Here is a 20,781-nt window from a genome sequence, read left to right as displayed (position 1 = left end):
AAACCAACTGGTAACTAATTAATTCATTAATTTGTGAAATAGCATAGAAATGTCTCAAATGTCTCAATAGAATAAAAAATTTCTTAATGCAAAGAAATATGATCCAGAAATGTTATACTATGGGGAATACAAGTATTTATTAAAACATGTCACAAAACCTGACAGGTCCTCTTTACAGTCAATAATTTCAAGCCCCATTTTAATTCCTTGGCAATAGGCTATGTCACAACAACAAACTCTGACCAATAAATGGACCATATGGCCGGCATTTATCATTGTAGGTGTAAGTGAAGCATTTTTCTACACTTTTTTTTTGTGTGTGTGCTGGTAATGTGTAGGAGCACTAAATATATGAAATGGGCACAGAGCATTGGATACATTTTGTGCAGGTCACATTTTCTGCAATTTCTCCCTTCACATGGACCAAAATGCTAAGCTAACTCTGGGCTGGTGTAGTTTTAAAGACTTTTCAGTGGCTATGGGCCTTTTTTTGCACCTTTTCACAGAAAGGTGCAGTTCATAAAACCCTTCCATATCATGTGTATTGCCAAAATCAGTGAATTGCAACTCAAAATAAGCAGAAATGTGTAAACCAAAAGGCGCAAAAAAGGTTCAAATAAACCCTGCTTGAGCCTTTTTGCGCCTTTTCTAGACACAAAAAACTGTCTAAAGACAATGATAAATGTCGGCCTATATCTCTGAGTATACTAGACATGTTCTGGCTCTATGTACCTTTGTATATGACTTCTAATGCCCCAAATGAATATCTGAGGACAAAGAAACACTTCTGTCGGGGATGATGGTGGTAAGATAATTCATGGTACCTGACCGTTTGTCTCAATGCTTGGTTAAGTGGCCATTATTCAGATGGAATATGGCACCATATAGATAACAAAACTTAAGAAAAGGCATGTCTGCATAGAGGTTACACATTATAACTGCCTGCATGTCTCTTAAATGAAATAACAAATACTATAATGGACATGCACAGATAGTAGCTGCTAACAGACGTTCTATTCTTCATCTTAGGCCCACGACTGAATCACAGCCAAAACCAGCAGAAGATAAAAAGGATAAGAATAAAGAAACAAGTAAGTTTGCCCAGAAGAATGTAGTTCAGAACACATTTGCTCTCATTGTACTAGAATGGAGATAGTAAAGGCTTTTTTTTTAAAAGTGTAACTGTCATTTCAAATAACAAAACAATAGAACAAGGAATATAAGAAACTATGTGACCCAGATCTGTCAATCTGTCTGAATACAAAAGTGTCTGGTTTTTCCCTTAGCAACCAATCGTAGCTTAGCAGTTTATCAGTACAGCAGTAGTCAGCTTTACTGAGAGATCAGTTTACACTGTCCATAGAAGTCTATGGAGAGGGGAGGGGCAGGTAGGAGGGGGATGAAGGAGAGGAAGTGCAGTGAGCTCAGGGAAAGCTGACACCTTGTGATGGAGCCTGTAGAGTGGTAATAAGGGTAAAATGCTATCTACAAGTAATTTAATGACCCAAAATATTGCTAATTTCCACATATACACACTGGACAGATTATTCTCAAAAAGTACATTAAATGACAATGACATTTTAAAAAGAACCTGTTAGGTCCCCGGGGCCTCAAACATTGGCATCATGATCTGACAGGTGTGGAGAACAGCATTCTGTTACTGTTCTCAGCTCTATGTGATGTTGAAAAAGAAGTTTAAATGGGGGTGTGACCCACATTCGGTCATGGAAGAGAGGATGTAGCTGCTTCCAATTAGGCTCCCTCCTTTTGCCCAGTCAGGTTTGATTGACAGCCGCACTGCAGGGAGAAACCCTGGATACTAGTCATAACAAGCCTTCCCTGTCCAGCACTTGGGTCGGTGTGTGAGGCCCTGGGAACCTGACAAGCTCTATTGAAATCGAACACCATTCTGTATCTAAAATTTAAAGTGTAGCAGTGTAACTAATATCACATTGTAGAGCTGTCTGACATCTAAGTACACAAATTCTTTCTTTGAAAAAGTCAGTAGAGATATTGGAGATCTTCCTATTGCCTTTGTCTTTAAAGACAGTGAATCTTAGATCCATCTGACTACGGTCACAAATGAATTGGCTGGAGATTATATCGAGGGAGATTTATCAAAATCTGTGCAAAGGAAAAGTTGCCCAGTTGCCCATAGCAACCAATCAGATCACTTCTTTCATTTTGCACAGGCCCTTTTAAAAATGAAAGAAGCGATCTGATTGGTTGCTATGGACAACTGGGCATCTTATCCTCAGCACAGGTTTTGATAAATCTCCCCCATCATTCTTTGACTGCAGACAGCAACATCTGGAGTTTGGACGTATAGCTCATATTTGATAAATGGTGGCAATGTGTATTTGGGGTGTGTGGAATAAGTTAGGGTTTGATAAATGCTAAATGGGCAACCCAATTGGCAGGTGAGTGCAAGATTGAGTTGAAATAAACTAAGCCCTTACAGTCGCACCCACATTGCTCGGGAAGTGTGTATGATTTTTCTAATTCAAAACAAGGCCGAAACTTTTTCAGAGCCTTAACCGATCCAGACCTTTTCAATTCAAATAGTTTTATTAATTTTCAAGAGCATAAAAAGATTTTAACATCAACATCGGTAAGAAAAATTATTAATAAAAAAAATGTGCACACAATTCCTGTAATCCTTGTATGGAAGCTTATGGGTATATGCCCAAAAATAGAATACTTCTGAAAACTTCATTTAAGAGAAATGTTTGAAGCTTCAAAGTCGAAACTGGTATAATATGAGACAATAGTACTATTAGCTTCATTGTACTTTCAAGAAAGTCCTCAGTATGACATTCCATAAGGTTTATTTATCTTCATCAGAAATTCCCCAATGTCCATTTCAGTAAGTTGGTTGCACCCTGTCTGCCTAGCACCCTACACCCCACCTTTTCCTGCCTGGGACTTCTGCTTAAAGGGCTTGTCCAGAATGAGGTTGGCAGTCACCACTCGATGAGGATAAATTTTACCTATGCTATGGCTACATGTACATGCCTAAGGTCATTGGATGACTGCCAAGCCTGCTCAGACTGCAGAGACCCTTATCTCCCAAGATTAAACCCCTAGTCCTTTCCCCAACTAATAATAATAATGACAAACACAAAATTAACTTTTTATCTGTGGGTGAGGGTAGGCCACAGCTTTATTATAAATAATAAAATTTACATTTTTATAAATAACCGTAGAAAAATAAACTGTATAAATTAACTCTGTTCATCCTGCGAGGTGCTGCCACACCCTCCGGTGCACAGGTCTACCCCAGGATGTAAACTCTTCACTCTTCTACCGCCAGCTGTGACTTCAAACAGAAAACACATAAACACAAAATAAACACCAACAGGGGAGGGAGGGCGGGACAAAATTCTCCGGGTACGAGGGGCAGAATGAGGTGAAGGAGGAGAGATCTCCCTTTTAAACCGGTGGGAGGAGGGTAAAAACCCGGGAAAAAAGCACACCCATGATTGGTGTGATCCCCCAGCTCTCAAGTCTCTGGGCAGTTTAGGAGGGAGGGGGAGGAAAAGCAGGGCGACACAAAGTCTGTAGCTGGGGAAAGGAAATTAACCCTTACAGTACTTTTTCCAACCTAAGCTCTGCAGTCAGAGGGCAAGCAAGTTATGCACAGCTTGCCCTGACAGAACGCATATTGAAAAAATTTAATAAAACCAGCACAGACACAGAAGATGTTATAGATCCAAATGGCGGAACTGGAAGCCACTTTACTGTCAGAGAGAAAGTTGTATAGGATAAAAAAAATTCCCCACAACGGTGTTCTCGGAACAATTTAAATCCTCAATAGTGTTTATGCAATTGATAATACAATATGAGGAAACAGCTTTAAAAGATATGAACACCAAAATCTCTGACTTACAGTCACTTGTTGCAAAATATGAAAAACATCCTATCTTTAGCAAATTAGATCAGCAGATTAATGAAAATTTGGCTAAATTAGAGATCACTATATCTAAAAAAAAAAAAAAAAAAGGAAACTTTTATCTTCCCTTGTGCCCGGGCTGCAAAAACTAAAAACTCACCTTCCTACGTTCCCCCGTTGCACCAGTTCCCCCGTTGCACCAGTACCGGCATCCCGGTCCTCCAGTTCTGCTCAGCTCCCTGCTTCTTAGGCTTGGAACATCACACTGCAGTCAACGTATCGTGGGCTGTAGCAATGTCCCGCCTCGGCCGGTGATAGGCTGAGCGCCCTGTCATGTAAGGAGCTCGGGCCCACCTCCTCTCTGCTGCCTGGGCTCCTTACATGACAGTGCGCTCAGCCTATCACTGGCCGAAGCAGGAGATCATTGCGGCCGGCGATACGCTGACTACTGAGCAGCGCCTGAGGACCGGGATGCCGATATCGGCGCAATGGGGAACGTAGGAAGGTGAGTTAAAGTTGTTTCTTTAGTTTTTGCAGCCCGGGCACAAAGGAAGGTAAACGTTTTGCACCGCATTTCTCCTTTAAAAAGGAATCGGAATAAGAACAAAAAAGCATTATTTCTTTTGAAAAAATTGTCTCAACTTTTGTTTCAGATTACTTTTTTTGTTTTCTTACATATTGCAGATAATTCAACTCTAGATGGACTCAGAGTTTCATCTGTTAAGTTGGCACATCCTACAGCAGACAGACCAAAGATGCAGGGGAAACGTCTACCAAAGAATAAGATTATCTCTACGGGGGTAAGAATTACATGAACTTTAAAGAAAATGCTTACTAATATTTCTAGTTTATCTTTTAGTGATGTTCAGTATCAGCATGTTATAAGCTGAAGCTGCGTTCACAAATGTGGCAGCTACTATTTAGAATGGTGAACCAACTTAAAGGGGTTGTCCAGTGAAAGAAGCATTATCCTACCAATCTCTCAGGCGCTCTCTTTCCGACGCTACCGAGGTCCCTGTCGATCTGTGTAATTCCTGGTGCTCAGGAAGTACAGAAACTAACAGAGACCACGGAAGCTTCGGAACAAGAGTAGCAAAAAATCAGGGAGGTAAATATTGCCCCTTAAGATCCATAACGGATCCTTAAAACCTAGTTTAGCAAAGGTCTTATAATACAGTGAGACATTGCTAGATCATATAATGCTAATGCTACAGAGAGATTACATTTGCTATATCATATAATGCTTGGTGTGAAGACTACACTTCCTAGATTCCAAACCATTATAGAAATATTTGTCCAGACATGGAGCTAAAAAGGAATGCTGCAAGTTTTAAAGGGGTATTCCAGGCAAAAACTTTTTTTAATATTTCAACTGGCTCCGGAAAGTTAAACAGATTTGTAAATTACTTCTATAAAAAAATCTTAATCCTTCCAATAGTTCTTAGCTTCTGAAGTTGAGTTGCTGTTTTCTGTCTAACTACTTTCTGATGACTCACGTCCCGGGAGCTGTCCAGCTCCTATGGGGATATTCTCCCATCATGCAAGGGATATTCTCCCATCATGCACAGCTCCCGTGTCGTGACATAATCATTGAGCAGTTAGACAGAAAACTTCAGAAGCTAATAACTATTGAAAGGATTAAGATTTTTTAATAGAAGTAATTTACAAATCTGTTTAACTTTCCGGAGCAAGTTGATATATAAAAAAAAGTTTTTGCCTGGAATACCCCTTTAAAGTATGAAACCTGAAGAACTTTAGATGCATTTATGCACTATATTATCTCTCTCTCTCTCTCTCTCTCTCTCTCTCTCTCTCTCTCTCTCTCTCTATATATATATATATATATATATATATTATCACTATAATAATATAATAATTTAAGCCAAGTTAACTAAAACAAAAGCATTCTAAAAAATTAAGTATCTTTGTCATTTAACAAAAGTTCTTAGAGACATATCAAAAGTTTCGGTCGGAGTCTGGGTGTTTAGATCCCTACCAATCACTAGAACAAGCTAGGAAAAGTGAACGGATGAGTTCAGTTGGTTGGCTGCATTCTAAGTCTATGGAGCCCATTTCCTGTAACTGGAAGGAGCCTGCAGCAAGCCAGGGAGTGAAGCACACAGCCACACACTTCTCTTAGCTCATTCTAGTGATCAGTGGCTGGTCCGAACACCCAGACCCTGACTGATCCAAACCTTTGTCATGTCTCTATGACATATTGAAAGTTTTGTAAATGAAAGGTACACTTTAATATTTTGCAAAGGATAGGGGATAAGATGTCTGATCACAGGGGGGTCTGGCAGCAGGGACCCCCTGCGATCTCTGGGCCGGCACCCCAACTTGCATCTGGCAATTTTTTGTGCAAACCGTTCAGTTTGCACATAAGTGTCCAACTTTTTGCCAATCTGTAGCTTTGATGATTGCCAAGATGGTGAGGCTTAGCAAATAGCGGTGTCCATTCCGGACTTCAAATTTACCAGTTTGCCAGGGATAATTTGTTGTAGAAATATAAACCAGCTCATAGCAGGTGGAGATTGCTAAGGCTGCCGGGCAGACGTCTCAGAGGTGTCTGAGTTTACCTAGAAGTGTGCACCTCTTCATAAATCCAGTGCAATCCTACACTGGTGGGGTTATTCTTAAAATGCCAGTCTTAGTAAAATCCCCACATAGACTGTTTAAGTCAATTTCAGTTTCAGAATTGAAGAGTAATTCATACATTTGTCACCTGTCATTACGTATGACTCCACTTTACTAAGCTTATTCCTCTTTATTTTAATCACAGAATGAATCTGTTAGCAATAAAGATGAAGATCCTGTGAATTCCCACATAAAGAATCATCCAACAACTAAGGTATGTAGTTTATCTACTCTCATCTCATTTATGAAGATGCACATATATGCAGGTGATATAACCCTAAGGTATGTAAAATTACACCTGTCAGGTACACCTGTTGAAGGGAAAGTCATGTTTTGTTCCCACGATCAAAACAATGATGTTATCTGCATATTTAAGGGTTTTCACACAGTTTTACGGCATGTAAACTAAGGACTTCCCCGCAGCTAAAGAATGAGAGGGCTCTGGTTGACTCTGTAAGGGGAAAAGTAGTCACACAAGTCTGGGGAACCCAACTAAATAGGAGATACAAAAAAGCTACATATATATCACAACTATTTCAAAATAAAGCAATAGGGGATGCAAAGGTATCAATTGCACTTGAGGACTTCATAATTGCATGGGGCCTCAGTGATTGGATAGCTGTTAGATGGTTATCCCCTATAAAGGGGATAACTTTACAAGATGGGAAAACTCTTTTACAGTGTACCTGTCTTAACACTTAGATCCCGACCAATGAAAACTTTTAAAAGTGGCAGTGCCCATTTTACTCCTGTGTATGACTTTAACCTTTTCTGTTGCTTTCTTAGAATACTCCAAGGTTTTCTAACTCACCTGGTCAAACTAATTCTCCAACTGCAAAGACCAGCACAAATACTGGTTTAGTTTCTGTAACAACCAAGAGGAGCCCTGAGCCTGAGCCTGCACCGAACAAACAAGTGGAGGAAGTTATGGAAGAAATCAGATCACTTAAACTTATGATGGAAATACTTAAAACCAAGCACTTGTAAGTATATAGGCTGATAACTTCCTTTTGTTCCATGCCCAGATAACCATAAAGTATTTCTACCTGTCCTATGTTTCCTGTTTGTAACATGTATAGTATAACATGGCATACTGCCTCTTCAATATAAAGTAAAGCAGGACATAAACCAGCTCACCCCTCCTATGTGGATTGAGTATTCGGCATCCTATGTGGATTGAGCATTTCGACTCGGTAACAAGTCTTACTCATGGCACATACTTCGGACACAATGCCCAGTATAAATACACCTGTATCAAACACGTGACATGCCACCATAACCTATACGCCCCTCTGATGACGTCATGCTTCTGACTACCAATGGAATTGCAAGTGAAGAGAAAACAGATAAATATATATGTATGTACATCTTTTCATAAATTCGAACGGATAAATGTAGGAACATAGGTCATACCCAGCACCAAAACAAATTATAAATTGTACAAATTTTGATTCGAAACTGAGGAACCACACATCCTAGTAAATATAAGACAAATAATTTCTGTGATTCAAACCAGAAGGATAGCGGCTCTCCAGGTTGAGTATCCAAAATGCTTCATGTTTGAATACTTGTTTACTTCAATCCCCTCCTCTTCGGGGTGGCCGCACCTTTTCAATACCAGATACATTACATGATGGTATGATACCTGAGTCTACCTCCATGACATGCTTCGTGAACCCTGACAACAATCTAGTTGTAATTTTTTCGGCGTTAGGTAGGTACATATGCTCCTGAATTCTGGTTTTAAGTTTCCTTTCAGTGCAACCCACATATTGTAGATTGAACTCGAAGCAGATGATATTGTATATTACATGTGATGATTGGCAATTTATAAATGTTTTTATATTAAATTGTTGACCTGTTTTGCAATAGAAAAATGTGGTAGAATTAGTCATATATTTACAGGTTCCACACCTAGGATGGCCATATTTATAATTTCCCCTAGTAGAGAGCCAAGTGTCACTTGCATTAGAACTATGAAATTCACTGGGTGACAGCTGGTTCTGTAATGTACGTGCTCTCCGGGGAATAATTATTTTTCCTTTATCCAGTACTTGGCTCATGACCTCATCAGCTCTCAAAAGGGGTAGATGTTTATAAATTATGTCACGAATATTATTAAACTGTCTTGAGAAAGTAGTGGAAAAGGTAGGAATATATTGTTCATTTTGTTTTTTACTATTGCAAACTTTAAGATAGTGGCCCTCTGGCTCAGAGTTCACAATGCCCTCAGCTCTTCCTATCAGGTGTGACCCGTACCCCCTGGCATGTAGTCTTTTTCTGATGTCCCTGCACGCTTCCACATAGGATGTATCATCAGAACATGCCCTTCTCGCACAAACAAATTCTCCTATAGGCACATTTCGCACTAGGTGTTGGGGGTGACAGCTTTTAACATGAAGCAGGTTATTCCCTGCACATGACTTGCGATATAATTTAGTATTAACACTACTACTTTCCACACAACCTGATAAGGAAACATCCCAAAAAATGTGTATCATAATCCTCAAGGGACATGGTAAAAGATAAAGAGAAATCATTTGTATTAATAAACTAAATAAATCCCTGTGCCTGTATCTTAGTACCCTTCCATTCTAGGAGGAGGTCATCTATATAGCGCTCATACAAGCCAATCAGATGGAAAAAAAATTCCACCTGTATGCTTTTAATATTTTTTCATTAAATTTGGATTTTATTCATCTATCGGGAGCCGGATATCTGCTTTCTTCCTTGGAGATGCCTCTTCAGCCATTTAGAACCCTGGTATTTTTTTTAAATATATATCACATATGATCTCACATTACATATCCTTTATTATTACCTATACTGTATTGTAGTCATAGCATATCCATAGGCCTGCACTTCTACTCAGCACCTGGTCAAAAACAGCCATAGCTGAATGTCTTACATCTGGCAAAAACTATAAGGGGAACTGATAGCATGGACTATGGACAAACAAAAAGAAAAATATAAGACCCTTACATGAATTGTGTACACTTTAGCTTTATTAACACTATTTATAGTTAAAATGTGATTTAGGGAACACTTAACCACTAAGGACCAAGCCCATTTTCACCTTAAGGACCAGGCCAATTTTATTTTTGCGTTTTCGTTTTTTCTTCCTCGCCTTCTAAAATCCATAACTCTTTTATATTACCATCTACAGACCCATATAAGGGCTTTTTTGTTTGTGTGACCAATTGTACTTTGTAATGAAACCTCTCATTTTATCATAAAATGTATGGCGAACCCCCCAAAAAAAATTTTTAGGGAGGAAATTTAACCCCTTAAGGACCAAGGACGTACTGGTACGTCCTTGGTCCTGCTCTCCTGATATAACGCGGGGTTACACGGCAACCCCGCATGATATCACGGCGGGCCCGGCGTCATAGTGAAGCCGGGACCCGCCGCTAATAGCGCGCAGCGCCGATCGCGGCGCCGCGTGCCATTAACCCTTTAGCCGCGTGCTCAGAGCTGAGGCACGCGGCTAAAACCGAAAGTGAAAGCTGCCGGTTAACTCAGTGGGCTGTTCGGGATAGCCGCGGCGAAATTGCGGCATCCCGAACAGCTTACAGGACAGCGGGAGGGCCCTCCTCACTGTCCGATCGCCGAATGACTGCTCAGTGCCTCAGATCCAGGCATGAGCAGTCATGCGGCAGAATCGTCGATCACTGGTTTCCTATGAGAAACCAGTAATCAATGTAAAAGATCAGCGTAAGCAGTTTTATAGGTTCCTATGGGACCTATAAAACTGCAAAAAAAAGTGAAAAAAAAAGTTTGAATCACCCCCCTTTTCCCATAAAAAAACACAGTGTAAATAAAAATAAACATATGTGGTATCACCACATGCGGAAATGTCCGAGTTATAAAAATATATAATTAATTAAACCGCTCGGTCAATGGCGTGCGTGCAAAAAAATTCCATCAATTCGATCAATAAGTCCTATCAATGCAAAAATGGTACCGTTAAAAACTTCAGATCACGGCGCAAAAAATGAGCCCTCATACCGCCCCATACACGGAAAAATAAAAAAGTTATAGGGGTCAGAAGATGACAATTTTAAACGTATTCATTTTCCTGCATGTAGTTATGATTTTTTCCAGAAGTACGACAAAATCAAACCTATATAAGTAGGGTATCATTTTAATCTTATGGACCTACAGAATAAAGATAAGGTGTCATTTTTACCGAAAAATGTACTACGTAGAAACGAAAGCCCCCAAAAGTTACAAAACGGCGTTTTTTTTTCACTTTTGTCGCACAATGATTTTTTTTTCCGTTTCACCGTAGATTTTTGGGCAAAATGACTGATGTCATTACAAAGTAGAATTGGTGGCGCAAAAATAAGCCATCATATGGATTTTTAGGTGCAAAATTGAAAGAGTTATGATTTTTTAAACGCAAAAAGCAAAAAACGAAAATGCAAAAACGGAAAAAACCCGGTCATTAAGGGGTTAAATTAAGTTCAAATTTTGCACATTTTGGAGGGGCTTGTTTTTAGACTGTACAATTTACGGTAAAAATTATATGTGTTCTTTATTCTGTGGGTCAATACGATTGAGATGATACCCATGGCTAGACACTTTTATATTTTTGTACTGCTTAAAAAAAATCTAAAACTTTTTGTACAAAAGCAGTAATCTAAAATCGCCCTATTTTGACCACCTATAACTTTTTTTTTCCCGTATATAGGGCGGTATGAGGGCTCATTTTTTGCGCCGTAATCTGTACTTTTTTTTAGATACCAGATTTGCATATATAAAACTTTTAGATAATTTTTTATAATTTTTTTTTTATAAAATGGGACAAAAAAGCAGCATTTTTGGACTTTTAAATTTTTTTTATGTTTACGCCATTCACCGTACGGGATCATTACATTATATTTTGATAGTATGGACATTTACACACGCGGCAATACCAAATATGTTTATTTTTTTTTAAATGTACGCTTTTTGGGGGGTAAAATGAGAAAAACGGAAATTTTCACTTTTATTAGGGGAGGGGATTTTTCACTTTTTTAAAACTTTTTATTTTTACATTTTTCAACTTTTTTTTTTACACTTTTTATGTCCCCATAGGGGACTATCTATAGCAATCCTTTGCTAATACTGTGCAGTGCTATGTATAGGACACAGCACTGCTCAGTATTATCGGTGATCTTCTGCTCTGGTCTGCTCGATCTCAGACCAGAGCAGAAGACCCGGCTGGAGCCAGGTGAGGGGACCTCCGGCCACGATGCTGGATGATCGGATTGCCGCGGCAGCGATGCGGGCGATCCGATCATCCGTTCAAAGTACCGCAATGCCGCAGATTCCGTGATCTGTATTGTATTGGCCATTACGGGGGGGTCGGAACCTGCCGTGTATGACGCGAGCACCGTTTCGATGCTCGCGGTCATACACAGGACGTAAATGTACGTCCTGGTGCGGGAAGTCCCGCCAAACCAGGACGTACATTTACGTCCATGGTCGTTAAGGGGTTAAACAACACAATGTAACTCCAAGTCAATCACACTTCTGTGAAATCACACTGTCCACTCAGGAAGCAACACTGATTGACAATCAATTTCACATGTTGTTTTCTAAATGGAACAGACAACAAGTGGAAATTATAGGCAATTAGCAAGACACCCCCAATAAAGGAGTAGTTTTTCAGGTGGTGACCACAGACCACTTCTCAGTTCCTATGTTTCCTGGCTGATGTATTGGTCACTTTTTAATGCTGGCGGTGCTTTCACTCTAGTGGTAGCGTGAGAAGGAGTCTATAACCCACAGAAGTGGTTCAGGTAGTAAAGCTCATCCAGGATGGCACATCAATCCAAGCTGTGGCAAGAAGGTTTGCTGTGTCTGTCAGCGTAGTGTCCAGAGCATGAAGGCTCTACCAGGAGACAGGCCAGTATATCAGGAGACGTGAAGGAGGTTGTAGGAGGGCAACAACCCAGCAGCAGGACCGCTACCTTTGCCTTTGTGCAAGGAGGAGCAGGAGGAGCACTGCCAGAGCCCTGCAAAATGACCTCCAGTAGGCCTCAAATGTGCATGTGTCCACTCAAATGGTCAGAAACAGACTCCATGAGGGTGATATGAGGGCCCAACGTCCACAGGTGGGAGTTGTGCATTTGGCATTTGCCAGAGAACACCAAGATTGGCAAATTCACCACTGGCACCCTGTGCTCTTCACAGATGAATGCATGTTCCTACTACCTGCAACATCCTCCAGCATGACCGGTTTGGCAGTGGGTCAGTAATGGTGTGGGGGCGGCAAGGGGGCCGCACAGCCCTCCATGTGCTTGCCAGAGGTAGCCTGACTGCCATTAGGTACTGAGATGAGATCCTCCGACGCCTTGTGAGACCATATGCTGGTGCGGTTGGCCCTGGGTTCCTCCTAATGCAAGACAATGCTAGACCTGATGTGGCTGGACTGTGTCAGCAGTTCCTGGAAGAGGAAGGCATTGATGCTATGGACTGGCCTGGCCGTTCCCCAGACCTGAATACAATTGACCACATCTGCACTACAGACTGTCCAGAAGTTGGCAGATGCTTTAGTCCAGGTCTAGGAGGACATCCCTCAGGAAACCATCCACCACCTCATCACGAGCATGCCCAGGCATTGTAGGGAGGTCATACGGGCACGTGGAGGCCATAAACACTACTGAGTCTCATTTTGACTTGTTTTACATCAAAGTTGGATCAGCCTGTAGTGTGGTTTTCCATTTTGATTTTGAGTGTGACTTCATATCCAGACCTCCATGGGTTGATGAATTTGATTTCCATTGATAATTTTGGGTGATTTTGTTGTCAGCACATTCAACTATGTAAAGATGAAAGTATTTCATATGATTAGTTCATTCATTCAGATCTAGGATGTGTTATCTTAGTGTTCCCTTTATTTTTTTGAGCAGTGTAGTAAAAGAAACCCTTTGATTCTACTGAACTTATAGCAGCATAGATCCCTGTAAGCTTTCATAAGTATGGGGGTCCAGGTACTACATTTTAAATACAGGCAATTCAGGGGATTGTCCAAACATACTCTTCTTTGCAATCTGATGTTGCCTGTGAAGGGATGCACTGCATGCTGGATAGGACAAGGCAACCATCTACCTACTATCTAGTGTTATGCACAGGTCCTTGAATAGGACCCATTCATAATAGTGGTTGGTTTGTAAAATGGTTGCCTCAGCAACTGTCTCGGTAAATCACAGTGCATCTCTCTACACCCTATGTCAGATCAGGCTTTAGAGTACAGTTGGACAGCCCCTTTGAAATATGAGTATAATACATCTGTTTGAACAAGGCTGAATCTCTCACTAATGTCCCTATCACATGGGCTGGTTATCAAACAAATAAGCGTTCCTAGGAATGCTTGTTCCAGATAATCGACCTGTGTAACAGCGTCAATGATCAACCGATGAAGAGCTAATGCTTTTATTGGTCAACAGTAATGAATAATTATAATTAATAGCCTGCTTGATTGATTGAGCCTTGTGAAGGGTCATGTAATGGTCTCAAGTAAAAGAAAAGGGAAGTCACTGGATGTAACTGTAGGATGTGCCCCTTTAACAAAAAGCAGGGTTTCTCTGTAGAAAGGGGGAGATCCCATAATAAAGGGGCTTAGGAGGGAGGGGGTGTCAGAGTAGATGGCAGAGGGTTTGTGGTGGAGAGCAAAAGGTGGCAGAGGCTCTTTGATGAGGCAGAGAAGGTAGAATAGAATAAAGATTTAACTGAAGTGTCTGCCTGTACATAACACAGACAAGCAGTAGCTTCAGGAGATCCTTAGCATCCTTACAATTGTTTACAAATTTAAAGATGGAGCTGTTCTTGCTGTTGCTTGTAGATGGTCTTCCAGATTTATACCAGCACCCTGATTCCTCTTCAAAGGCAGTAGATGGAGTTTCTGTGAAAAAAAGGGGTTTGGGAACAGAGATGCCCACTTGCTTTAATAAGCTAAAGAGGGGAAGTGGAGCCCAGCAATGGCAGGCAGTCTTTTTAAGTGGTGGTCCAAGGCAGAAGACCCTCCACTAAGTCCTGATGCTGGAAGCATAAGGAGATCATATGTGTGCTGATGTACTTCACATGCTGGTGCTGTTTGGCATGGTCCAAAGAACATTTCACAAGTAGGAGCTGCAATGGAGTTACATATTGCATGATGTAAATGAACCCAATAAATAATAGGCTATAAAAGAAGATTCAATGGTGTCTGGGAATGGGGTTACAGACCATACCCCCCCCCCCACATCTCCATGTGTGAACTCTTTCCTTCATAAACCTAGTGGATATCTGTTCCCGTTCAAATTGATTATTATTAAAGTTGATGTATGCATCAGAGTGAATAACAGACACTGACACAATTTGTTCAGGGTTAAGCAATCTCTGTTTATTACAGCATAGTTCACAGGTTATATAGACTCCAGAATTAACATAAATTACCACCCACATTATCGATTATTATTAGTGACGTGTACGTGTGTGTAAGTATACGTGTACATAGCTTTGTCATGCGTAAATTGACTTGTTTGCTCCTTGTCTGCTAAGCAATTAGTAACCTTGTACTTCTCCCCAAATTCTGACATGACTTTATCTCTCTGCAAACAGTTCAATCATAATTTTCAGGCTACACTTGGGGGAGGCGGATTTCTGTCAGGTCAGCTAAAATTGAGCAAAAAAAAAACTAAGCAGATGTAAGATGTAAAAGAAGATGTAAGATGTAAAAGAAGAATTATTATCCTTATTTGAATCAACATCTTCTGCCAACCCCCCATTCAATGAAAATATTGGGTCCAAGGGTCTGACACTCCAGAATTTCTTTTAAGTTCCAATGAAAGGCTTGCTAATTTTTTTATGGCCAAGGTTACTTTACCATTGGGTCTTGTGTTATCTGGGATGTATGTACAACAGGTATCCCCAAACATTTTACATGCCCCTCCTTTCTCGGCTAAGATCATATCTAAGGCCATCCTATTTTGAAACATCATAGTAGATGTGGCGCTAAGCTGTTCAGCCTGTCCTTTGAAAGCTTCTATTGAAAAGTTTACAGATCTTTGTTGATTGTAATAGATATAATTATTCCAGTCTACAATCTTGTTTATGGTGACTAGGGGTAGTAGGAAAGATTCAAATCCTGCTTTTACTTGGTCACTTAAACTCATCTGGGACCCCCCTTTGGACTCCAATGGCATCAATATACACATGGGGGTCAAGGTTCCCTTTAGGACTTCTCACCTGCTCCTATGGTAAGTTTCTTGTTCTGCTATCGGTTCAAGATATGCACAGGTATAATGACTTTATTCAGCGTGACACGGGAGGTGACAGGCAGTAAGTGGAAAGAAGGCAGAAGGTCAGGCAGTAACACAGGTGCAAAGATCCAGTAGGGAAGCAAGGGAGGAGCAGGAATATATGAACCAGGGGACAGGTGTAATCACTTTAATTAATTGGGGACTGGCCCTTTAAGAAACAGAACTCCAGCGCGCACACCCTAGAAGACGGAGGCATGCGCACCGGAGCTACGAGGACAGGGACACAGTGAGGCAGTGGCTGAGGAAGGTGAGTGATGGGCTGGGATTCGCATGCGGGTGCGTCCCGCGATGTGGATCCCAGCCCCACCGGCAACAGAGACATGACAGCGCGCTCACTGCGCGCTTTCGGCAAAACGCACATCAATACGGGAGGCCAAATGGATAAGTTTGCTCAGGTTAGTCGGAGAATCACTTGCAGCGAGAGCATCCTTGATTCGAGGGGAAAGTCCTTTTTTAAAGGTAGCACACAAGGCCTTGTCGTTCCAGGAAAGTTTTGAGGCAAGAGTGCGGAACCGAACCGCGTAGTCGCCAACGGGGGAGCTTGCTTGGCAAAGGTTCAGTAGAGCTGTCTCGGCAGAGGAGGCTCGTGCGGGTTCTTCAATTGCTTTTGTGGAATTCTGTAAGGAATGCTTACAGGAGCTATTGCATCCTGGCTGTAAGTTGGTTCAGTTGTTGCGCCTGATGGGCTTAGGCTAAGTTTCCACTTGGTTTTTTTCTGGCAGTTTTTGGAATACTGCCGCAGTTTTTGAGCCAAAGTCAGTAGTGGATCCATAATGGAGGAGAAGTATAAGTCCTTCCTTTGTATATCCTATTCCTTTTGAATACACTTCTGGCTTTGGCTCAAAAACTGCAGTGACAGATATCCAAAAACTGCCAGAAAAATAAAAACAAGTGGAAATTTTGCCTAACTGCTGCGACTGCTGGGCCACGACGAAGGGAAGATCCGAGACATCTGACAAAGACACCCCAGTGGGATCCATGGCCGGATATTACTGTTAGGAATCACGGCAGGTGGACAGCAGGAGGTGGATCCTCAGGGCCTGTGTGGATATAGATGTGAGCCATGCCAGGGAGCAGAGTCTAAGGGAGGAGCAGGAATATATGAACCAGTGGACAGGTGTAATCACTCTTATTAATTGGGCACTGGCCCTTTAAGAAACAGAGCTCCTGCACGCGCGCGCCCTAGAAAGAGGAGGCTGCGCACCGGAGCTACGAGGACAGGGACACAGTGAGGCAGACGCTGAGGAAGGTGAGTGATGGGCTGGGATTCACATGTGGGCGCATCCCGCGATGAGGATCCCAGCCACGCCAGCAGTAGAGACATGACAGTGCACTCATAGCTAGCGTGTCTGGCCGGAGCATGGCTGTTACAGCTGCATACCAGGGCCTGTTTTAACCAACTTAATGCGGTCTAACAAAGGTCTACCTTAATGGTCGTTGCTGTCTGTAGCTGTAGACTGTTTAGGTTTGTAACCCCATGGGGGCCCAGAATTCCAGGCCGCTGCGGACCAGGACTTACAATCTTCTCCCCATGGGCCACCAGTGACACACACATATCCTTCCCCATATCCTTCACGATACCACTTCCATCCATTGGCTCCCCTTGGGCAAGCTACTATAGCACATGCGTCAAAAACATATGTGGCTACAGTGGTATTTACTGAATTAACCCCTTAAGGACCGGAGGTTTTTCCGTTTTTGCATTTTCGTTTTTTGCTCCTTGCCTTTAAAAAATCATAACTCTTTCAAATTTACACCTAAAAATCCATATGATGGCTTATTTTTTGCGCCACCAATTCTACTTTGTAATGACGTTAGTCATTTTGCCCAAAAATCTATGGTGAAGCGGGAAAAAAAATCATTGTGCGACAAAATTGAAAAAAAAACGCTGTTTTGTAACTTTTGGGGGCTTCCGTTTCTACGTAGTACATTTTTCGGTAAAAATGACACCTGATATGTATTCTGTAGGTCCATATGATTAAAATGATACCCTACTTATATAGGTTTGATTTTGTCGGACTTCTGGAAAAAATCATAACTACATGCAGGAAAATTAATACGTTTAAAATTGTCATCTTCTGACCCCTATAACTTTTTTATTTTTCCGTGTATGGGGCGGTATGAGTGCTCATTTTTTGCGCCTTGATCTGAAGTTTTTAACGGTACCATTTTTGCATTGATAGGACTTATTGATCACTTTTTATTCATTTTTAAATGATATAAAAAGTGACCAAAAATGCACTATTTTGGACTTTGGAATTTTTTTGCGCGCACGCCATTGACCGAGCGGTTTAATTAATGATATATTTTTATAATTCGGACATTTCCGCACGCGGTGATACCACATATGTTTATTTTTATTTTTATTTACACTGTGTTTTTTTTTTTATTGGAAAAGGGGGGTGATTCAAACTTTTAATAGGGGAGGAGTTAAATGATGTTTATTCACTTTTTTTTTTCACTTTTTTTTTGCAGTGTTATAGGTCCCATAGGGACCTATAACACTGCACACACTGATCTTCTATGTTGATCACTGGTTTCTCATAAGAAACCAGTGATCAACGATTCTGCCGGATGACTGCTCATGCCTGGATCTCAGGCACTGAGCAGTCATTCGGCGATCGGACAGCGAGGAGGCAGGTAGGGGCCCTCCCGCTGTCCTGTCAGCTGTTCGGGATGCCGCGATTAGCCGCGGCTATCCCGAACAGCCCGACTGAGCTAGCCGGGAACTTTCACTTTCACTTTTAGCCGCGCGGCTCAGCTTTGAGCGCGCGGCTAAAGGGTTAATAGCGCGCGGCGCCGCGATCGGCGCTGCGCGCTATTAGAGGCGGGTCCCGGCTTCACTATGACGCCGGGCCCGCCATGATATGACGCGGGGTTACTGTGTAACCCCGCGTTATATCAGAAGAGCAGGACCAAGGACGTACCGGTACGTCCTTGGTCCTTAAGGGGTTAAACCAGAACCGTATTCATCCCTTTTTCATAATTATGGATATCTCTTGGCCACCTACTGCCATTGATACTAGACAAAGGATATGAATGATCTTTATGATTGGGTTGGACTGATTCCTTGGTCTTCTGGCATTGGCACCTTCTTGCAGTGGGAAACGTGGATCCAAGTGTTCTTCCCTTCCACCTTGACTGAAGTGGACGTGGTCAGCACAACTTGGAATGGACCATCAAATCTGGGCTCTAGAGGGTTCTTTCTCACAAACTTTTTCACTAGTACCCAATCACCAGGCAATAGATTGTGAGTCCCAGCAACTGCTTCAGGATCTGGAATAGAAGAAAAGACTTGGGCATGTATTTTAGTCAACTCCCAATATAATGCGGCCAGAGTGCATCAGACTGTATTTGTAATTGCTGAGGATAGTAACACCCTAATCTAGTGGTGGTGCCAAACAAAAGCTCATAGGGGACAGGGAATGCTCTCCTCTAGATGTGTATCTGACGCTATAGAGGGCAATGGGTAGGCTATTGGGCCAAGGTAGACCAGTTTCTTGGCACGTTTTCAACATTCAGGTTTTAAGGGTGCCATTCATTTTTTTCAACCTTTCTACTGCTCTGGGGGTGATAAGGTACATGGAAGGAAAAAGTGGCTCCTAGGGCAGACCAGATTTCTTTTGTCATCGTAGCTGTGATAGCAGATCTTTGGTCCCTTTCTATGACTTCAGATACTCCATACCGGAAAACTATTTCATTGAGGAGTTTCTTGGTCGTGGTCTTGGCTGCCATATTGGTAGTTGGGTAGGCTTCCGGCCACCCTGAGAACATGTCCACCACCACAAGGGTATATTTAAATCTACCGTAAGTGTTTCTGGGGTGTTTTCTCCATACGGCCTGGGTTACACTTTGCACAAATAGCACTGGACTTGCAGTAGTTTTCTAGTACTTGTTACGCAGCAGGTTTTAATCAGTACCTTCACCTGTGCACTCCCTACTTATACCTCACTTCCTCTGCACTCCCTCGCCGGATCTTGTTGCCATTGTGCCAGTGAAAGCGTTTCCTTGTGTGTTCCTAGCCTGTGTTCCAGACCTCCTGCCGTTGCCCCTGACTACGATCCTTGCTGCCTGCCCTGACCTTCTGCCAAGTCCGACCTTGCTCTTGTCTACTCCCTTGTACTGCGCTTATCTCAGCAGTCAGAGAGGTTGAGCCGTTGCTGGTGGATACGACCTGGTTGCTACCGCCGCTGCAAGACCATCCCGCTTTGCGGCGGGCTCTGGTGAATACCAGTAGCAACTTAGAACCGGTCCACCGACACGGTCAACGCCAATCCATCTCTGGCACAGAGGATCCACCTCCAGCCAGCCGAATCGTGACAGTACATTTGAATTAGGGCATTCATGAGAGTTTTTGACAAGTGGGCGGTTCCATGTGCCCACTGCACCACTGCTGGGTACATACTTCTTGGTAAGCAGGACTTACTGTTATTTTCAAATAGGCCATTCCTATTCCACATGGCTCTTTCTGTTTCCATATGTCATTTTCTTCAGGGCTTGCTGCCTCTTGTAGTTCTTTCAACTGGCATTTGTCTACTGGTAGGGTCTATAGGCCAACATCGGGGTGTCCTCCACTCTGCTTTTCACTTCCTGTAAGTTTCTGGCTAAATGCCTTGTCTACCCAAACAATGAAAAAAGGGGGGCGCACTGAATCAAATCCGAACAAAAAGGGGTGCAATTCAGTGTATACACAATACTATCAAAACACAGCTACCACTGAAATTAGAATGCACACCACTGGATAATCTATTATACAATACTTTATTAGGAAATACAAAACAATGGATCAAGTTACAAATTTAAAACCATTTAAAAAGGCTCCCTTAAGAGCCACAACACAGCCTCAGGGCAGGGCCATGACCCCCTGCTCTGAGTAAAAAGACCCCGTCCTCTAACAATCAATAATATATTCTGTGTTGGCTCTGTGTAACTGTAACAGAATACACAAAAATAAACCAAATC

General features: G+C 42.0%; 1 protein-coding gene across 2 annotated transcripts in view; it reads left to right on the top strand.

The window, feature by feature from the left end:
- SH3D21 (SH3 domain containing 21) overlaps positions 1-20,781 on the top strand; it is a 121,498-nt gene that overhangs the window by 93,079 nt on the left and 7,638 nt on the right. For both annotated transcript variants that reach the window (XM_056560615.1, XM_056560616.1), the window contains exons 15-18: positions 1,030-1,091; positions 4,577-4,692; positions 6,675-6,743; positions 7,316-7,512. In XM_056560615.1, coding sequence (XP_056416590.1) covers positions 1,030-1,091; positions 4,577-4,692; positions 6,675-6,743; positions 7,316-7,512 — 444 coding nt within the window. The remainder of the gene's footprint in view (positions 1-1,029; positions 1,092-4,576; positions 4,693-6,674; positions 6,744-7,315; positions 7,513-20,781) is intronic.

Source organism: Hyla sarda, chromosome 2 (genome assembly GCF_029499605.1).
Source record: "Hyla sarda isolate aHylSar1 chromosome 2, aHylSar1.hap1, whole genome shotgun sequence".
NCBI classification, from domain to species: Eukaryota; Metazoa; Chordata; class Amphibia; order Anura; family Hylidae; genus Hyla; species Hyla sarda.
Note: the sequence above shows the minus strand (reverse complement) of the source record. Positions and strands in the feature narration are given on the sequence as shown.